Source organism: Dromiciops gliroides, chromosome 4 (assembly GCF_019393635.1).
Source record: "Dromiciops gliroides isolate mDroGli1 chromosome 4, mDroGli1.pri, whole genome shotgun sequence".
Lineage (NCBI taxonomy): Eukaryota > Metazoa > Chordata > Mammalia > Microbiotheria > Microbiotheriidae > Dromiciops > Dromiciops gliroides.
This window is the reverse complement of record NC_057864.1, coordinates 155,574,698-155,593,640: the sequence shown is the minus strand read 5'-3', so window position 1 is coordinate 155,593,640 and position 18,943 is coordinate 155,574,698. Positions and strand designations below refer to the sequence as shown.

Sequence of the window (18,943 nt, the reverse complement as noted above, 5' to 3'; positions counted from 1 at the left end):
CCAGAGAGCCATCCCAGAAGAATATGCTTGTTTACAAGTAGGATTTTGTTTCTGGGAAAAGCTCAAAGTCATTGAAAACACTGTACTATTTCTCAAATTCTATCCAATCCATTGTCTTTCTTCTATATTCAATCCCAGTCTCAGTTCATTGTCTATCTGCAGCATCTCTCCAGGATCTGTCTACTGATAGATGAGCTCTGTGGGCTGGGCTTACAAATGAACATAGTCTAGCCAGTGGGCACTCTTCAGTCACTTTAATACTTTCTCTGTACAATCCAGGAACAAAGGACAAGGGTCATAACTCACATTTTACAAATGAGGATATCAAGCCTCAAAGAAGTCACACATCTTGCCCAAGGTCAAAGAGCTAATGGTGGAAGTGGAACTAGAATAAAAGAGCTCTGTCTAAATCTAGAGTTCCTTCTAGGATACCGTTTTGTCACTAGAAGGTAAGTGGAAGAGGTTGTAGATCAGAGCAGTTCCATTACTTTACCTTGCTGATGGTGAAGAATTTTATACATTGATTGCTATGATGTTACATCCCTACCTGTCTTTATTTGTCTGTGACTTCCCAGAGGGCAGAAACTAGGTCAATATGGAGAAAGCCCTGGACTTGGAGTGCAAAGAGCAGTCTCTGCCATTTAATTAATTGGGCTTAGGTAAATTGTTTTGTTTCTTTGACTCTCATTTCCTCATCTATAAAATGGGACAGTGTAGTATGTGGGATAGAGGACAAACTTTGATTCAGAAAGAACTGGATTCATATCCTGCCTCTGATATGTTCTGGCTAGGTGACAATAGGCAAACCATTTAACTTCTCTATGCCCGAGGCAACTCTTTAGAGCTGTTTCCTCATCTGTAAAATCAGGGGGATGAAATAGATGACTTCTTAAGCCCTTTCCAGTTCTGATCATAATAATGATACAGAGGAGTTACTGATTTATCAGTGGAGGGAGTTTCCACACGAGAACTTCCACACATTGATTAAATCATAAATTAAGACTAAATTAAGCCTGACGATTCTCTTCTATCTCACGGGGATATCATACGCATCAAAGAAAATAATAGTTTTAAAGTGTTTTGACACCACAATCGTAGCTATAGAAATATAAGCTGTCATTAATACCAGTAATCACTCACTACAGCCTGCAGCCCACTGTTCTAATCAAGGATGAGGACTACAATGCCTGGGCACCAAGCAACCACTGACTGGCTGAGAACCTTACTTACCATTTGATCCTGTCCATCCCCCTGACCATATTAAATATAAAATTTAATACTAACCCATCTAGGAAATAAGCCCTGAACAGGGGGTTCCAGGAACAGGAGCCAGAAGCAAAAAAAAAAAAAAAAAAGAAAAAGAAAAAAAGCAGATCAGTCCAAGTTTCTGTACAAAAAGGCATGAAATCTGAATTTGCAATATTTTTTAAGCTATGGTTTAAAGTCTGTCCATTCACCAAGATCTTAGCCCCCCAATATCTGGCATCAAAAGGCAATCAGACGGCCAACTGTATACCAGCCTTACCATCTTCCATCAACTATCCCAAAGGCTCTACCCTCTGATAAAACCCACCTGTTCATCTGCACCCCTGAGCATTGTCAGCACCCATCTCAACAGGTTCCAAGAATATCACAGTCTACCTTTAACAGAACCTACCAGACTCTCCAGAGAACACCCAAGAGAAAAGTAGAAAAAAGGAGAGGTTGAGCAATTCCCTTTATTCTTGTCATCTGATTTCCATGAGCCTCACTTCCTGATTTCCTTTAGACCATTGTCTTATTTCTTCTTGGCCCAGGATGGATGATACCAGTTTATTTTGTGCCTTTTCTGAAGCACCTGATTCCATCCTTAGAGCCAGGCATTGCTTTATGGTGTAGGATGAGCATGGATGGATTCAATGATGCAATGAGATTTGCCTGAGGGTGGGGATGGGGACACTGTTCGAAGATGTCTCTCATCTACTTAGCTGACACAAATGGGATGACAGACCTGGTTTCCTGGATCCATTGGGAGAAGACACTGGCATCTTGTTCAAACTCTTGGCACAGCTCATGATTCCTCACTTGTCTTTCTTCCTCTTTTTGTAGTTCCTGCTCTCGTTCCTACAAGTCCAATCCAGAGACTAAGGTAAAAATTCTTTAGAAGCCCTGGTTTAGAAAGGTAAACCACGAATCCATATCCCCAGTAGCATCTCATTTTCCTCTTCCCAGTTGGAAACTGTCATCTATGCAATCCCATGTGCCTCTGCCTGCTTACCCTCACTCCTTATCTCCCTGTCCTATGCCATCTTACCTGGAACAAGCCACCCCTAATTTCTGCCCATCAAAATCCTATCTACGGCTTAACCTAGTAGCCACAGAGCCTTCCCTTATAGATGCAATTGTACCTGAGCTCCAATAGCACTTTGTTTGTCTTCCTGGAATATATTGGAAGAACATTGGATTTGGAGACAGGATACTTGGGTTTGAAGCTTGGATGTATGGCTTATTAGCTATGTGACTTGAGGCAAGCCACTTAATATATATGATAGTTTTTTCATCTTCAAAATGTGGATAAAATTAATTGTAAATAGGAAAGGACAATATAAACATGTTATTACTTATCATAAGCTTCCTTGTGTTACGTTTATTTCATCATTTTTTATATATATCATCATAGTTCCTGCTAGGTCAGGTAGGGATTGCGTCTTACACATCTTTGTATGGCCTATCCAGTATCTGGTGACAGTTAAGTGGTGAAATAGAGTTCTGAGCCTAGAGTCAGAAAGATTATTATTCTTTCGTTCAAATCTGGCCTAAGACACTTACTGGGCAAGTCACTTAATTCTGTTTGCCTCAGTTTATTTATCTGCAAAATGAGTTGGAGAAGGAAATGGCAAACCATTCCAATATCTTTGCCAAGAAAACCCCAAATGAGGTCATAAAATGTTGGATATAACTGAAAACAACTGAAACACAAAACCTAGTATCTAACATAGATCTTTGTACATAATAGTGTAGGGATAGGTACTGGACTTGGAAATTCATGGATACAAGAAGATCCTAAATGAAGAAATTCCCTTTACCAATACAAATTAGGATCTTCCCTATAATCTATAATCATAAAAAAGTTAACTCGAGCCTGCTAGGTAGCATAGTGGATAGTGGGTCTGGAGTCAGGAAGACTTGAGTTCAAATCTGAACTCAGGGGGCAGCTAGATGGCGCAGTGGATAAAGCATCGGCCCTGGAGTCAGGAGTACCTGAGTTCAAATCCGGCCTCAGATACTTAACACTTACTAGCTGTGTGACCCTGGGCAAGTCACTTAACCCCAATTGCCTGACTAAAAAAAAAAATCTGACCTCAGATACTCATTAGCTATGTGACTCTGGGCAAGTCACTTAAGCTCTGTCTGTCTCATTTTCCTTAAATGTAAAATGGGTATAATAATAGCACCCAACTCCCAGAGCTGTGGGAATCAAATGGGATATTTGTACAGATCTTAGTGCAGCGATTGGCATATAATATGTGCCAGTTTTAGAACACTGAGACATTAAGAGATTTGCCCAGGATTACATGGCCAGCATGTTCCAGAGGGTGAAGATGAACCGCTGAAGCTAACTTTCTTTCTACTATGCTATGTTGCTTTACACATCATAGGGCCTTAATGGCTATTTATTGAATTTATTGAATGAATGTTGCATTTCAAAATTACCTCCAGAAAGCTTTCTGGGATTACTCTGTCCTAACACCCCATTCTCCAAACAACCAATACAATATTTACAATATGCTAGAATAAATTACGAACATGATTTACTTAAAGGTGAGTGAGTAGGTTGGCCAGGGGGACCTGTGAGGCCATTCTTCTGAAGTTTCACGTTAGCTCTAGGATAACCTAGGGTGCCCAGAATATTTCTGTTATGGGATGAAATTCATTCCCAAACTCTAGTTCCCTTTAAATGAGTTGGTTTGGAAAGACTACTTGCTCTAGAACAGTAATTCTTAACTTGGGATTTACTCATTTGATATATATATATATATATATACACACATATATATATATATACACATATATATATATACATATATATATGTGTGTGTGTATGTATATGTATATATATGTATATATTACTATTTCTATATAATTTATTTCCTTTGTAATTATATGCATCTTATTTTATATAATTGAAAATATTATTTTGAGAAGGGATCACAGGCTTCAGCAGACTACCACAAGAGTCCATGTCCTTTTATCTGGAAGGCTCTCCTTCCTTGCCTACATTTTGCAGGAAATCTTTCCCACTGCCCTCCCCTACCTCACCTGTAGTGCCTTCCCTCTGAGATTATATTCAATTCACAATAATATATCATGTATGGGCATAATTGTTTGCATGTTGTCTCCCTCCCTTAGAATGTGAGCTTCTAGTTAAGGACTAATCTTTGCTTTTCTTTGTATTCCCAGAACTTAGCAGTTTCTAGCATACATTAGGCACTTGATAAATGCTGATTGATGATATGACACAAAATTTAAAGAATAACTGTGACATGTGATTATATATGCACCATCCTCGACTTTCATATTCTATAGTCAAAGACTATCAGATAATGAGTCTTCCCAGGGCCTAACCTTCATCCCTTGTACTATATAGTATAAGGTTGGTTGTGTTTTTTTTTTTATTTTGTTTCCTCAGAGGTGAGTACCTTCCTTTGTTTAAAAATATTCCCCTCCAAAAATATTCCCAATAGTAGAAAACCATAATTAACTAAGACCTCAGGCTTCTTTTACCTAAAATGCAAAATCCTAGTTCTTTCAGCCTTTGTTTCTCCTCCAAAGTTCCTCTGCATTGTCTCCTGCCCTTGACTCCTAAGCTAAGTGCAAATGGGATACAATAACCAGGGTGATATTGTTGATGCCAAGTCCATTAGTGGTGTCAGTAGGATCAGGTTGTTTTGTCTTCCTCAATTCTGCCTTGGCAGACCACTGAGGTTACTTCCTAGAAGTGCCTGATGACCCTCTGGATGTTGCTACCAGTGGCCTTCCCCAGCAGAGATGTAGTTCCCTAGTCAGGGTTATTGCTCTCAGAAATGGAGTATGACATAAATCTTTCTATGTATTCCCTTCCCAGTCTCCAACATTCTTGTGCTTGGTTTCAGTGACTTATGACTTCATCAATAGGAGTATTCACTCCCCTAATGCTGATTGCATCCATCCACCTTTGAGTAAATCATAATTGTAATTTGCTCTAGCGTCCCAAATTCATCACCTAGCTGCCATCTTTCTGGTGATGAACCTTTCTGAATTAAGCTAGTTGAAACTCACATGACAAACTCACAGTCTATCATTGGACCCCTAATCAAAGCTTTTCCAGTTTGGTAGGGCTTGTCAAATCTTGCATTCCACAGCCTTTGAGAAGCCAAGGTCATCACTATCAGGACAAAGCAATAGCACAGGATGTTCACATTGCTGAGAGAACTCTGGTTAAAGAGACCAGATGAAATCTGGTCAAAATGAACATCAAAGTTAGCCTTTAAGGGCACAAGTCATATTAGGGTACCTTATGAGGCAGTGGACTGAGTGTGCAGCCTGGAGTCAAGAAGAATTGAGTTCAAATCCAGCCTCAGATATTTTCTAGCTATGTGACCTTGGACAAACCACTTAACCTCTCTCTGCCTCAGTGTCTTTCTTTATGAAATAAAGATAATAATATCACCTACCTCTTAGGAGTCTTTTTAGAATAAATGAGATAATATTTGTATAGTGCTTTGCAAACCTTAAAGTACTATATAAATGCTTATTCTTATTTGTACAGAGGTTAGGGATTGTTCCACCTTGTATTTCAGGTAATGCTGTGTATGCATTGGGGATGGGATGATGGAGTGGTGGGAGTGGCCTCTGGGTATAATTATATATATGAGGACCTCATCTTTATTTCAAAACATCAATTGGCACTGAAACCTCTTGCATATGCACCAGCTACCTCCTCGAGTTAGTGCCCAACTACACAGAGCCCTAAGTGATAGATGATTCTGTCTGTAACATAGAGATGGCAGAAGAACCTTAGAGATCTAGTTTAACTTCCTCATTTCATAGATAAGGCAACTAAGTCCTACTGAGCCTAAAAGTGTTTTTTCCAAAGTCACATATGAAATATATATATGTGTTTATGTATATATATATATATGTGTGTGTGTGTGTGTGTGTGTGTGTGTATACACACATATATAAATATATCTATATCATATCTATCAATCTATCTATATGTCTCAGTTAGAAAACAAAGGTATTTCTTCTGATTCCAATTCATTGGTTCTTTTTACAAGAGTTTGTTGCCCCTAGAACTAGCCCCAAGATACCTTGATGATGTTGGGCAGGTTCAACCAGATGCCTTCTAGAACCTCCACAGTTAACCAGGTATATGGACTGGAGGGCATGTTCAAGGCCTTAATTTGCTGATCCAATTCTACCAAGTGGTCAAAGTCAGCCCGAGCTCCTGGGAGGGATGCCAAAAAAGCCTCATGGTCCTTCTGAAGCTGTTGGATCTCTGCTAAGGAGACACAGTGTACAGGTTCAGAGAGGTCCTCTTCTGCATTCTCACACCAGTTGTTGAAGGCTGAAGCCTTCTGGGCAAACTCCAAGAACAAATCCTCAGCCTGGGAGGGGGAGGGGAGGGGGGGAGAGGGGGGAGAGGGAGAGAGAGAGAGAGAGAGAGAGAGAGAGAGAGAGAGAGAGAGAGAGAGGGAGAGAGAGAGAGAGAGAGAGAGAGAGAGATCCTTTATTATCCATTCATTTATGTGCTTATTTTCCGTGTTCTGGAGAAAGAGACACTTATCAGAGACATGATGATTGCTTCTCTAAAATAACAGAAGAGTTGTCTTATTCTGTGTTTGTAGTTCACAGAGGCAGAAATAAGAATATAAGATGAATAGTACAGGGAGACAGACTTTGAGTCAATATCCGGAATTTTCTAAATAGCCCAACTTCACTCTTCTACCAGTCTTCGATCTCCTTCTACCCTTACATTTTCTGTCTCCCATTGGTGAGTTCTTTCCAGAAATTTCATTTGAGAAAGTCCCAGACTAGCCACTAACTATGATCCACACTGTGCATATTCTTTCTCCTCAGCTCCATCTCCTGCCTTCCTTTAAGTTTCAGTTCAAATTTGACCTTGCGCATGAAGCCTTTGCCAGTGTTCCTCACTACTAGTGCCTTCTCTCTTTAATTACACACCATTTATTATATATAAAATAATATAATAAAAATAAAACAAGTATAAATATATAGAATATTAATAAATTAAATTAAAAATATATACCTATATACACATATATACAGTTATATTTATCTACGTATATATGTATACATATACATACATATATTCATATACATGTGTGCATGTGGCCTCCTCAATTAGATTGTTAGATCTTTGAGAACATGGGGCTTCCCCCCCACCTTTCTTTGTATCCCTAGTGCTTAAAGCTAAGTTCGTAGCACGTGGCAAATGTGAAATATGCTGTCTCTTTAAAAACATATTAATGTTGAGAAAAGTAGAAAAATATATAAAGGAAGAAATTTATATTGATTTTCAAAATATGTAAGATGTAAAATTTACTTCATCTGAAGTAAAAAAAAAGGGGGGGAGGGGTAGTAATTCTGATCTCAGACAAAGCAAAAGCTAAAATAGAACTAATTTAAAGAGATAATAAAGGAAACTACGTCTTCCTAAAAGGTTCCATAGACAATGAAGTAATATCAATGCTAAACACATATGCACCGAGTGGTATAGCAGCTAAAATCCTAAAGAAGTTAAGTGAATTACAGGTTCATGGCCAAACAAGAGATATAAAGCATTACAAAATGTAAAATACAGTTTTGATTATATTAAATTGATAAGCTCTTGCACAAACAAAACCAATGCAACCAAGATTAGAAGGAAAACAGAAAGCTGGGATACAATATTTACAGCAACTTTCTTTGTTAAAGGCCCCATTTCTCAAATGTATAAAGAACTGAGTAAAATTTTTAAAAATACAATTCCTAAATTGATAAATGGTCAAATAATATGAATAGGCAGTTTTCAAATGAAGAAATCAAAGCTATCTAGAGGTGAAGAAGTGTTCTAAATTGCTTCTGATTAGAGGAATGAGAATTAAAACAACTCTGAGGTACCACCTTACACTTATCAGACTTGGCTAATATGACAAAAAAAGGAAAATAATAAATATTGGAGAGGATGTGGGAAAACTGGACAACTAATGTAGTCTTGATGGAGTTGTGAACTGATCCAACCATTCTGGAGATAAATTTGGAACTATGCCCAAAGGCCTATAAAACTGCATACCCTTCAATCTATCAATACCATTTTTAGGTCTATCCCAAAGAGATCATAAAAAAGGGAAAAGGACCTACACGTGCAAAAATCCTTATAGCAGTCCTTTTTGTGGTGGCAAAATATAGAAAATTGAGGGGATGCCCATCAATTGGGAATGGCTGAACAAGTTGTGCTATATGAATATAATGGAATACTATTGTGCAATAAGAAAGGATGAACAGGCAGATTTCAGAAAAACCTAGAAAGACTTGTACAAATTGATGCAAAATGAAATGAGCCTAACCAGGAAAATATTGAACACAATATCAGAGACATTGTGTGATGATCAACTATGTATGACTCAGTTCTCAGCAGCACAATGATCCAAAAGAAGTACAAAAGACCCACAAATGAAAACGCTATCCATTGATAGACTCTGAAAGCAGATGGAAGCATACTTTTTTCACTTTATTCTTTTTCATGTTTTTTTTTCCTTTTGATCTGTTTTTGCTTTTGCAACTGTGACTAATATGGAAATGTGTTATATATGATAGCACATATATAACTTATAGCAAATTGCCTATCATTTCAGGAGGGGAGGGAGAGAGAAAAATTTAGAACTCAAAATCTTGTTAAAATGAATGCTAAAAATTATTTTGACATATAATTGAGAAAAAATAGTAATTATAAAGGAAAAAATTAATAAAAGAACTGCAATTAATAAAAGAACTGTAATTAATAAAACAATCCAAGACAATTCCAAAAGAATTATGATGAATAATACTATGCACATCTCAAGAAAGAAGTGATAGGTGTTTTGTTTGTTTTTTGAGGGACAGTGAGGGTTAAGTGACTTGCCCAGGGTCACACAGCTAGTAAGTGTTAAGTGTCTGAGGCTAAATTTGAACTCAGGTCCTCCTGAATCCAGGGCCAGTGCTTTATCCACTGTGCTACCTAGATGTCCCAAGAATTGATAGTTTTAATACAGATTGAAGCATACTATTTTCCCCTTTATTTTTTCACATTTTGGGGATGGGTCTGTGTCTTTTTTTTTACAACATAACTAATATGGAAATACAATTTTTATGATTGCACATATATAATTTATATCAAACTGCTTACCATCTCGAGGGAGGGGAGAATAGAGAAAAAGGGAGGTATGGGAAGAATTTGGAAATCAAAATTTTTAAAAAATGAATATTAAAATTGTCTTTACATGGAGTTGGAAAAATATTAAAAAACAAAATTCCTAAATGCATTTTTAATGGTGATGGTTAATTGGAAAATGTCTGGAAATGCCATTTTGGAGGCAGCTAGGTTGCACAGTGGGTATAGAATTAGACCCTGAGTCAAAAATCCCTGGGTTCAAATTCAACTTCAGAAACTTACTAGCTGTGTTAACTTTGGGCATTTCACATAATCTCTGCTTCAGTTTCCTCAAATGTAAAATGGTAATATTAATAGCACCTATATCCCAGGGTTGTTGTGAGATCAAATGAATAGTAATGAAAAGCAGTTAGGACAGTGCCCAGCACACATTATGTTATAGATAGATAGATAGATAGATAGATAGATAGATAGATAGATAGATAGATAGATAGATAGATAGATAGATAGATAGAGGTAGATAAAACTCTTTAGTAAAGCTATTATATATTACAGTATTATCGGTGTTAAAGAAGAGAATACCAGCTGCTGAAGAATAGTGAGGAACAACAATCATGCAGTATGCAGAAAAGTAGTTTCATGTGATGCTGTCGTGTGAGTGGCTGTTTGTGTAGATAGAGAACACATTGGAAGGGGCCCCAGAGCTAGCAAGATAAATAAGAGAAGTGTATCTCCCTTCAATAGGGTTGTGCCTCAGACCCTGAGAGAGTCCAGATATAAACATATAGTAGTGGTCTATCACTGGGAACTTAGATCTAGTGTGAGAGCAAGTTGGAGTGAGCCAAACTAAGAAATTGGTGTTTTCCATGGGCCTAAGAGATTCAGTCACTGCTGGTATAAACATTAAAACCCATTGGAAGTGGCCCCACCCACCATAAGACACTTAGCTTCATTATATTTGAGGTGGGGTAGAGCATAGAACTGACCACACCCACTTTTCTCCTTATATAAACCCTTAATAATTACATGTTGACTGACTATTTGATTTTAGTGAGAATCCCACCCATCACAAGAACTGGGTTCATTGCTAGCTCAGATACTACTAATCTCTCCCCTTTGGGGGTTACCTTCTGAAGGGGTAGCTGCTCCTCCAGAAGTTTTGCCGTTCGGGCTGCAGCAGCAGACAGTAGCTGGTCCCAGCGTTGGAGAAGTACAGCATGCCGGTCCTTGATGGTGCTTGCCCTACTGTGCTCCCCTCCTACCAGCTGATCTTTTAAGTCTGTTATTTCTGACAGCTGTTCCTGTTCAAAGCTTTTCAGTCCATCATCCAGTGTATCCTATAGCAGAGTAATGGAGAGGGAGTAAGCTGGGGCTATCCATCTGGAGACCAAGATAGCCCCAACACCTGGTAATCCACCCCATCTGAGGCATACCTTGAGTTAGGGGTATCTGAGCATCAGCATGATGATCAAGATAAGGATTACATGGGTGATTTAGGAACCTTAGGTTAAAAGTATTAGACATTCAGAATTAGAAGAGATCTAACCCAATACTCTCATTTTATATATAAAGAAAACAGAGAAGGAGAGCAATGAGCTTAGGGAGCAAATAGCAGAGCTAGAATTTGAATCTCCGAAGCTCTAACTCCAAATCTTATATACTCTCCTCTACACCACACTCAACAAAGATTTTATCTGGTTCCACAAAAAGGGTGGAAACTAGGGTTTGCTCATTAAATCATTCACTCAGTCACCTGACCACAGTGATATAAGCTCTATTAAACCAAAGAGGAGGATCTGATTTAAATTTCCTAGGTCCCTTCAGTGCAGCACAGTAGCCTGCATATGGTATTTCCTTAATAAATATTTGCTGATTGAACATGACATTTGAGAATAGAATTTCAGTTAAAGCAGAGAGCACGGTCTTATTCAAATGTTGTAGCTTCCTTAAGACCTAAGAGAGATTGATAAAATGCAGAGACAGAAGAAACCTTAGGGTTCATATAATTCAACTCCCTCATCGTGAATGAAACCAGAAGCAGGAGTCAAAAACTCAGGTCTTTTGATTCTTTTTGGCCCAGGGTACCGTCCATCCACTGTATCGCACACTTCGTATACCTTGGGTACTGAATAGGCGGATGATTTTGGAACATGGCTCTCAAAAGAAGAATCCTAATCACAGAACTGCTAGGAGCTTGTGCTATAAAAATCCCTACTTGTTAAGAGTTGACAATAGGAAACTCAAAATGATTGAAGCCAGCATGAAATAACTTAAGAGGAAGAGGCTTTCCCTCCTTTCCCAGGTCCCTCATTGCACATACCTCCTACTGTCCACTGCCTTACTCTGATATTCATGTGGACTATGTGTGCCCAACTTGTGTTACAGCCTTCTGAGCTCATATTTGCTCAGCCACAGTCAGACACACTTTACCATGACTCCAATAAAGCAATGACATTTTGGTCCTCTGAGAACAAAAGATAAGAACCAACTCTGGCAAGAGCTAGTTTCCATTCTCACCTGCTTGGTGAGTAGCATACGGTAAGCAGCAAGGTCCCCTCCATTTCCATTGATCTTCAGAGTGGATTCTTTTTCAGCTTAAAAACATAGGTTGCATGAGCACAATCAGAATTAATGTGAGGGGCTGGAGAATAAGGGTAGAAGCAAATTTCTTTAAAGCATAACAATAAACATTTAGACTGGATACCACAAAGGACTTCCTAACTCTAAGAGTTATGAGTCTTTGGAATGTATTAATGCCTTTTTTTTTCTTCTTCTTCTTTTTTTTTTTTTTTGCGGGGCAATGGGGGTTAAGTGACTTGCCCAGGGTCACACAGCTAGTAAGTGTTAAGTGTCTGAGGCTGGATTTGAACTCAGGTACTCCTGAATCCAGGGCCAGCGCTTTAACCACTGTGCCATCTAGCTGCCCCATGTTAATGCCTTTTAAAGTTGTTTTTCCCCCTAAGATAAACCAGTAGTGGTGACATTTTAGGATTACAAAATAATAAGATTACTCATTTAAAAAGACCTTGGAAATCTGCTAGCCCAATCCACTCATTTTATGGTTAAGGAAATTAAGGGGTCAAATGAGTTGTCCAAAGTAACATGAATAGTAATTATTAGAGCTGAGATTCAAACCTAGGCCAAATTCATCGTGTATGTGTCTTTGTTTTATTTTGTTTTACTATTCTATGTGGAAAGAGACAAAAGAGAAGTGCAACAATGACTTTCCACATTGAAAAAAATTAAATGTGCTAAAGTGTGCTAGAAGCAACTCCAACCAGCTCGTAAGTGCCAGATGTTAAATTTTCAGTGTATTTACATCATGTAAAAAGACAAATGTTACAAATCAGATCCTAATTTATTATTCTGTGATTGCTTAGACTTAAGAAAGTGATAGAGAAAATGTTAATCATGCAGATTAAACATAAAAGTGTGTTGTGTACTGATTTTTTTTTTCCAGAGAGCTGGTTCATAAACATTTACCAGCATACACCTGAATGTAAGGTACCAGTGAGTCATATAAAAATCAAACTTTATTATCTATTTAAAAGGAATAGCAAAAGTTGTACCTAATAGATTTACACTTTCACATACATTTTTATATTATACTTTTATGAAAATGCTTGTTTTATTCCATAAATTAAAATTAAATAAAATTTTTAAAAATCTAACTTGAATTTCAGTCACTTTCATGAGTGGAAGTGAGTAGAGGCTGTGCTGCTCAATGACATCATACATGATGTCAGAAATCTCAAGAAACCAAGATCTCTCGTATCAAAAAGAATTTTCTTGTCCCCAGCACTGTGGTATTCCAACCCTGCCAGTTCATATAAGGAAACCAAAAGGATGATGTGAAAATGTGTAGAGATCCCAAGTCCAGATCAGTCTGCCCATCAGCTCCTTAATGTAAGAGACACTGAGCTCAGGCAGGGCATACCTATCCAGGACTCCACTGTGTCAGCCTTCCAGTTAAACAATTGGAAAGCAGCATCCTCTTCCAACTGGGCCTTCCAGGCTGCGATTGCCTTGGCTAGAGCAGGGATCTTTGAATTCAGGACATTGATCTTGGCTGTAATTTTCTCTTTGTTCTGTGTGTCCTCCTGCCTCGAGGAGATAGAAGGGAAGGAAAGGAAAAACCAATCAACAATTCCTTAGAAATGACAACTATCAGGGGCAGGTAGGTGGTGCCATGGATAAAGCACCGCTCCTGGATTCAGGAGTACCTGAGCTCAAATATGGCCTCAGACACTTGACACTTACTAGCTGTGTGACCCTTGCAAGCCACTTAACCCCCATAGCCCTGCGAAAGAAAGAAAGAAAGAAAGAAAGAAAGAAAGAAAGAAAGAAAGAAAGAAAGAAAGAAAGAAAGAAAGAAAGAAAGAAAGAAAGAAAGAAGGAAAGAAAAAGAAAGGAAGGAAGGAAGGAAGGAAGGAAGGAAGGAAGGAAGGAAGGAAGGAAGGAAGGAAGGAAGGAAGGAAGGAAGGAAGAAAGAAAGAAAGAAAGAAAGAAAGAAAGAAAGAAAGAAAGAAAGAAAGAAAGAAAGAAAGAAAGAAAGAAAGAAAGAAAGAAAGAAAGAAAGAAAGAAATGACAACTATCCAGGACAAGACTAAGAACTTGGAAAGCTTCACATTTAACTCAAACATGGATATCTTTTTGGCGTGGGAGGAAGGTATGTGTGTGTGTGTGTATGTGCACACACACATGTGGGGGGTGTCTGTCATATTAGATGGGAATGTCAGAAATCAAAAAGGACATTTAAGGTGACTTGTACCTATACAGAAATCTACTTTATAAGTTTCCTTTACTAATGGTCTTCCCACCTCCAATGGTAATGGGAAGTCTACCAGTAGAGATAGAATGAATGTTAAGGGGTCTCCTGAACTTGTCCTTTTGAATTGTCATATTTTCCAGAAACAATGGATCCAGGGTTTGCAAATGTATGTTAATTTCTCTTTTAATAAATCTAGTTTTCCGCTTAAGTTTCATGGAGTTGTGATTGCCTGTTGACACTAACCGCCTCCTAAGGCAGAATATTCACTCATGGATATAACTGATTATAACAGAGTTTCCCCTGTCTCCCTTCCAACTCTGAATCTCTCTACTTAACAATGAATGAATCTAATAATTGACTTCTAGGCCACTGAAGTGACCCATATGGTTCTATTACCTATAAAACCACCAGGAATGGTTTGTTAGTATTGGTGAACTACCCAGTTATCCTCTTTGTGCAAAGCAGCCATAGAGTCATAAGATCATAGTATTTAAAGCTTAAAAAAAGACTACAGACATAACCTAGTTTAGCTCCTTTATTTTTCATTTGAGGATACTTCACTTAGCAGATGAGGTAAAATATAACTAGCACAATTATACTCAGCAATAATAAATAATAATAAATAGTGTCCAGGTGTTTGTTGAATGAATGAATGAATGAATGTTGACAATGAGGAGGTTGTCATGTAGTTAAAAACATCATATCAAGAGGCAGAGGATTTGAGTTTGAATCCTGGAGTTACCGCATACAATCTGCCTGACCTTAATCAAATCACACACAATGATTTATTCCTCTTTCCCACTGCATAGACTTCTAGTCACTATTTTCAGATAAAAAAGTTAAGCCATGATTGCTTCACTTACCTTGCTCAGAAGATCTTCTCCTTCATTGCATAATTCCTGCACTCGAGTCTCATGGTTTACAAAGTCTCTCTCCAAAGCCTCATGCTTCTTAAGTAAGCTCTGTATGTGAGGTTCACAGACCAGTCAGTTAAAAATCACCAGACAGAAAGGAGATAGACTTAAGTGGCAGAATGATCCACACATTTTGGGACATGGCCAAAGTGCATATTTCTTTTTCTTTTTTTCTTCAATTATTTCTTTAAAGTTTTGATTTCCAAATTCTATCCTCTCATTCCCTCCCTCCCTACTCTCCCCGCTCCCCAAGGTTGCAAGCAATCAGTATAGATTATACATGTGCAATTATGTAAAACATTACCATATTAGTCATTTTACATAAAAAAGATTCAGGTAAAAAAAAAGAGAAAGGGCAAAATAGCATGCTTCAGTCTGTGCTTAATAAATATCAGTTCTTTCTCTGAAGGTGGATAGTATATTTCATCATTAGTCCTTTGTGATTATCTTCAAAGTGCACATTTCTTAAAGAAGTTTTCTCTTCTACCCTACCTCCCAGTAGGGAAAGAATAGTAGGGAGAGAAAAAAAAATATTTACCAATTAAAAAAAATACCATGAAACATAAAAATAAAAAATCATTATGTTCAAAACAAATCTTCACCCTCAAACAGTATCCCCATCACATCTGCCCCATTCTTGTCATGGTACCGCCATTGCCCCAGTTACCCAGGCACAAAGTCTTTGAATATGACCTGCTCCTCCCTTTCCAAGTTGTCGACTCTCCTTTGAAAAGGAAACTTCCTTCCCAATCTCACTGTGATAGTTGTTTTATGAGCCTGCATCACCTTTGCCCAGGGTTATTTTAGCACAATCAATGAGGCAAAAGAGTTGAGCTGTGAGAGCAGGAAAGCAGCAGATGCTTCCAAGAAACAGAAGGAGGAAACCAGCCTTCATCCCACTCTACAACTGCTACATTCTACAACCACAGCCACAGTCCCAGAGTGTGTTTCTATCTTGTCTCTGAATTTGAAGTAGAAGACCCAGGTTTGAATCTCATCACTGCCACTTACTACCTGTGTGACCTGGGAGAAGTTCCCTCTCTTCTAGAGGGTTCAGTTTCTCTGTCTGTAGGAGTTCATTGAGATAATTCCTAGTCCTTTCCAGCTCTACATTCTATGATCCTGTGATACCTATTACTGTTCTTATAAATGTGGTTGTATGAGAAAGAGGCTGATCAAGGGATTGAACTGTAGACTCCTGGTTCTATGCCTTATTTGTCTATGTTTGCTATGTTCCCTTGTGTTGCATTTCTCTAAGAAAGTCTTATGCTTTGAGACACTGGAGGGTACCAGAGATGCCACTAGATCACAAAGTTAGTGATAGTTTCATAGGGTGCAGTAGCTAGAGCTCTGGGGCTGGCATCAGAAAGACCTGAGTTCAAATCTAGCCTGAGATGCTTACTAGTTGTTTGCTCTTGGGCAACTAGACCTCTGTCTGTCTCAATTTCTTCATATTATAAAATGGGAATAACAGTCACACTTACTTTCCAGAGTCGTTGTGAGGACCAAATAAGATACTCTTTATAAAGCACTTGGCACATTGTAGGTGATATAAAAAAGCTAGTTATTATTATAATTATTATCATTAATATCACTTTGGAACCTTTCTTATTCTCTTGAATTGCCCTGTATCAGACGTTGAGGGACCCTTTCAATGAGCATTTTCTAGATCTGAACTACTAGAGTCATTGTTTGGATGTTAATTCCCTGTTCAAGAACCTATAGAAACTCCTTACTGCCACCTTCATTAAGTCCTGTGCTTGGCTTTTAGAACTTTTCATCCTGTATTGACAGGGGAGGCTCCTCCGCCTCCCTTTGAAGTTCTCATCCTTCCATTAGTTAGTTTTAGTTGCCTCTTAGAATACAGACATACTACAGACTTCTCAATATACAATATATTGATCCAGGGCTGGAGAGAGGCAGTTAAACTTGCATTAAGAGTTATGCTTTTTCTCATTTCTACTTAAAAAAAAAAGTAGTCCATAAATCTCAACTTTTGTCAGTTTGGCTTGTCTACATAAAACCCTTGTCTCTTTAATTTTTCAACTTTGGAAGCTGGTTTGGATTTTGGATGGATAGTGTTTTCAATCACTCATTAAAGGACTGATTTGATTACTCCTAGATAGACTCCAATATGTTTACCAAATGATTTACTCTTTTAAATTTCTAACCCAAACCTTGAAGGTAGGACAGTAATCATTATTATATTAAGCTACCTGGCTCAGAATCAGTTTGAGTTCATTTGTACTCTAAGACGGGCAGTTCAGTAGTATAGTGGATAGAATGTTAGGCCTGAAGTCAGGAAGATTCATCTTCCTGAGTTCAAATCTGCCCTCAGATATTTACTATCTGTTTGACCCTGGGCAACTCACTTAACCCTATTTGCCTCAGCTTCCTCATATGTGAAATGAGATGGAAAAGGAAATGGCAAACCACTCCAGTACCATCGCCAAGAAAAACCCCAAAAGGGATCATCAAAAGTTGGACATGACTGAAATGACTGAACAACAATAATACCATAAGCAGCAGAATCTGGAATACTTAGACTATAACACCCTAAACTGACCCAGACATTCTACAAAATGCCTAGTACTTCCTTTTTTTTCAGTTTCCAAGGCCTGGTACAGTTGATGGTTTATAGGAAGATAAGTGATTCATGGATTTAGACCTGGGATGGACCTTAGAATTCACAGAGGATAACTTCTCATTTTATAGATGAGGAAAGTAGAGTACCACAGAGTCAGACAAGACTGAACAAGGACAAAAACTCTGTGAACAGTTCAGGCATATTTTTGTTTAAAACCTAGTTAGTTCTATTTAAATATTTTTAAATGGACTACTTATTGCAATATTTTGAAGGGAAAGGGCCTGACCCTTTTAAGAGAGAAAAATAAATTTACAGGGTGATGGAACCTTGAAAAAGTTAATAAACAAACTTAAACAGTGTACTCATATAGGTAAGTAAATCGCTCTTATACCAACTCTGGATTTCGAAGGATGGGATGCTAAGCAGGATAAGACCAAAGATGAAGAAAATTATATTATCACTGGAAAACGGTGGTCATAGCATTTACAATATGAATAGTGGTCATTATCTCTCACTCTGAGTTTAAGCAAATTCATGTGAGGAAAAGGATTCAGGATGTAGAAAGCCAATTTCTACTTCATGAAATGGGTCACTGAGATATATTGAGTCCTTAGATCAGATGAAGAGTAAATTAGGATTGTTTAAAAAAATCAATAAATATTTACTAAGTGTCTCCAATGAACATGGCCCTGGATCAGGACAAGGAGATGCAAAGATAAAAATAAAACAGTTCCTGACCTCAGGGAGTTTATTTTCTACCTGAATGGCAAATCAATGCCTTCTTGTTGATAAGAGTTAAGCAAGTAATTAAATGATGCCCTTGAAAGGTGTGTGGGAGAGATCTGGAAAGGTTTTTGGAAATAAGATGCTCGGAAATCTCACAATTTCTCAAGCAAAAGCAGGTGCTGTATATGTGACCCTGAAAGTTTCTGACTCAAAATAAAAATTTAAGGCTTATCATTTTACACAGGCTCAGAGAGAATGGTAATGATTGACTTAATAATTGGACATTTCTGAGAAAATACTTGACTGTATCTCAGTGGGTTTTTGTTTTTGTTTTTGTTTATATTTTTATCTTGCTCTAAGCTTTGAGAGGCAGTGTGACCTAGATGATCAAGACTGTCACAGACATTTATTAGCTGTGTGAGCATGGGCAAGCAACAGCCTCTCAGAGTCTGCTTTCTTATCTGTAAAATGGGGAAATAGTTTTTTACCTGTCTTACGAGTGATGTGAGGAAAGTACTATATAAATGTGAGGGTTTTTAATCTGTTTATA

The 18,943-nt window shown here is 37.9% G+C and overlaps 1 protein-coding gene across 1 annotated transcript in view; it reads right to left on the bottom strand.

Moving 5' to 3' along the window:
• The window catches only part of SPTA1 (spectrin alpha, erythrocytic 1), a 107,173-nt gene that overhangs the window by 12,728 nt on the left and 75,502 nt on the right, over window positions 1-18,943 (bottom strand). The window contains exons 40-46 of the mRNA XM_043963436.1: window positions 15,030-15,128; window positions 13,332-13,494; window positions 11,912-11,988; window positions 10,522-10,731; window positions 6,333-6,629; window positions 1,991-2,103; window positions 1,285-1,302 (exon numbers count right to left, since the gene is read on the bottom strand). Of these exons, the coding sequence (XP_043819371.1) occupies window positions 1,285-1,302; window positions 1,991-2,103; window positions 6,333-6,629; window positions 10,522-10,731; window positions 11,912-11,988; window positions 13,332-13,494; window positions 15,030-15,128 (977 nt within the window). The remainder of the gene's footprint in view (window positions 1-1,284; window positions 1,303-1,990; window positions 2,104-6,332; window positions 6,630-10,521; window positions 10,732-11,911; window positions 11,989-13,331; window positions 13,495-15,029; window positions 15,129-18,943) is intronic.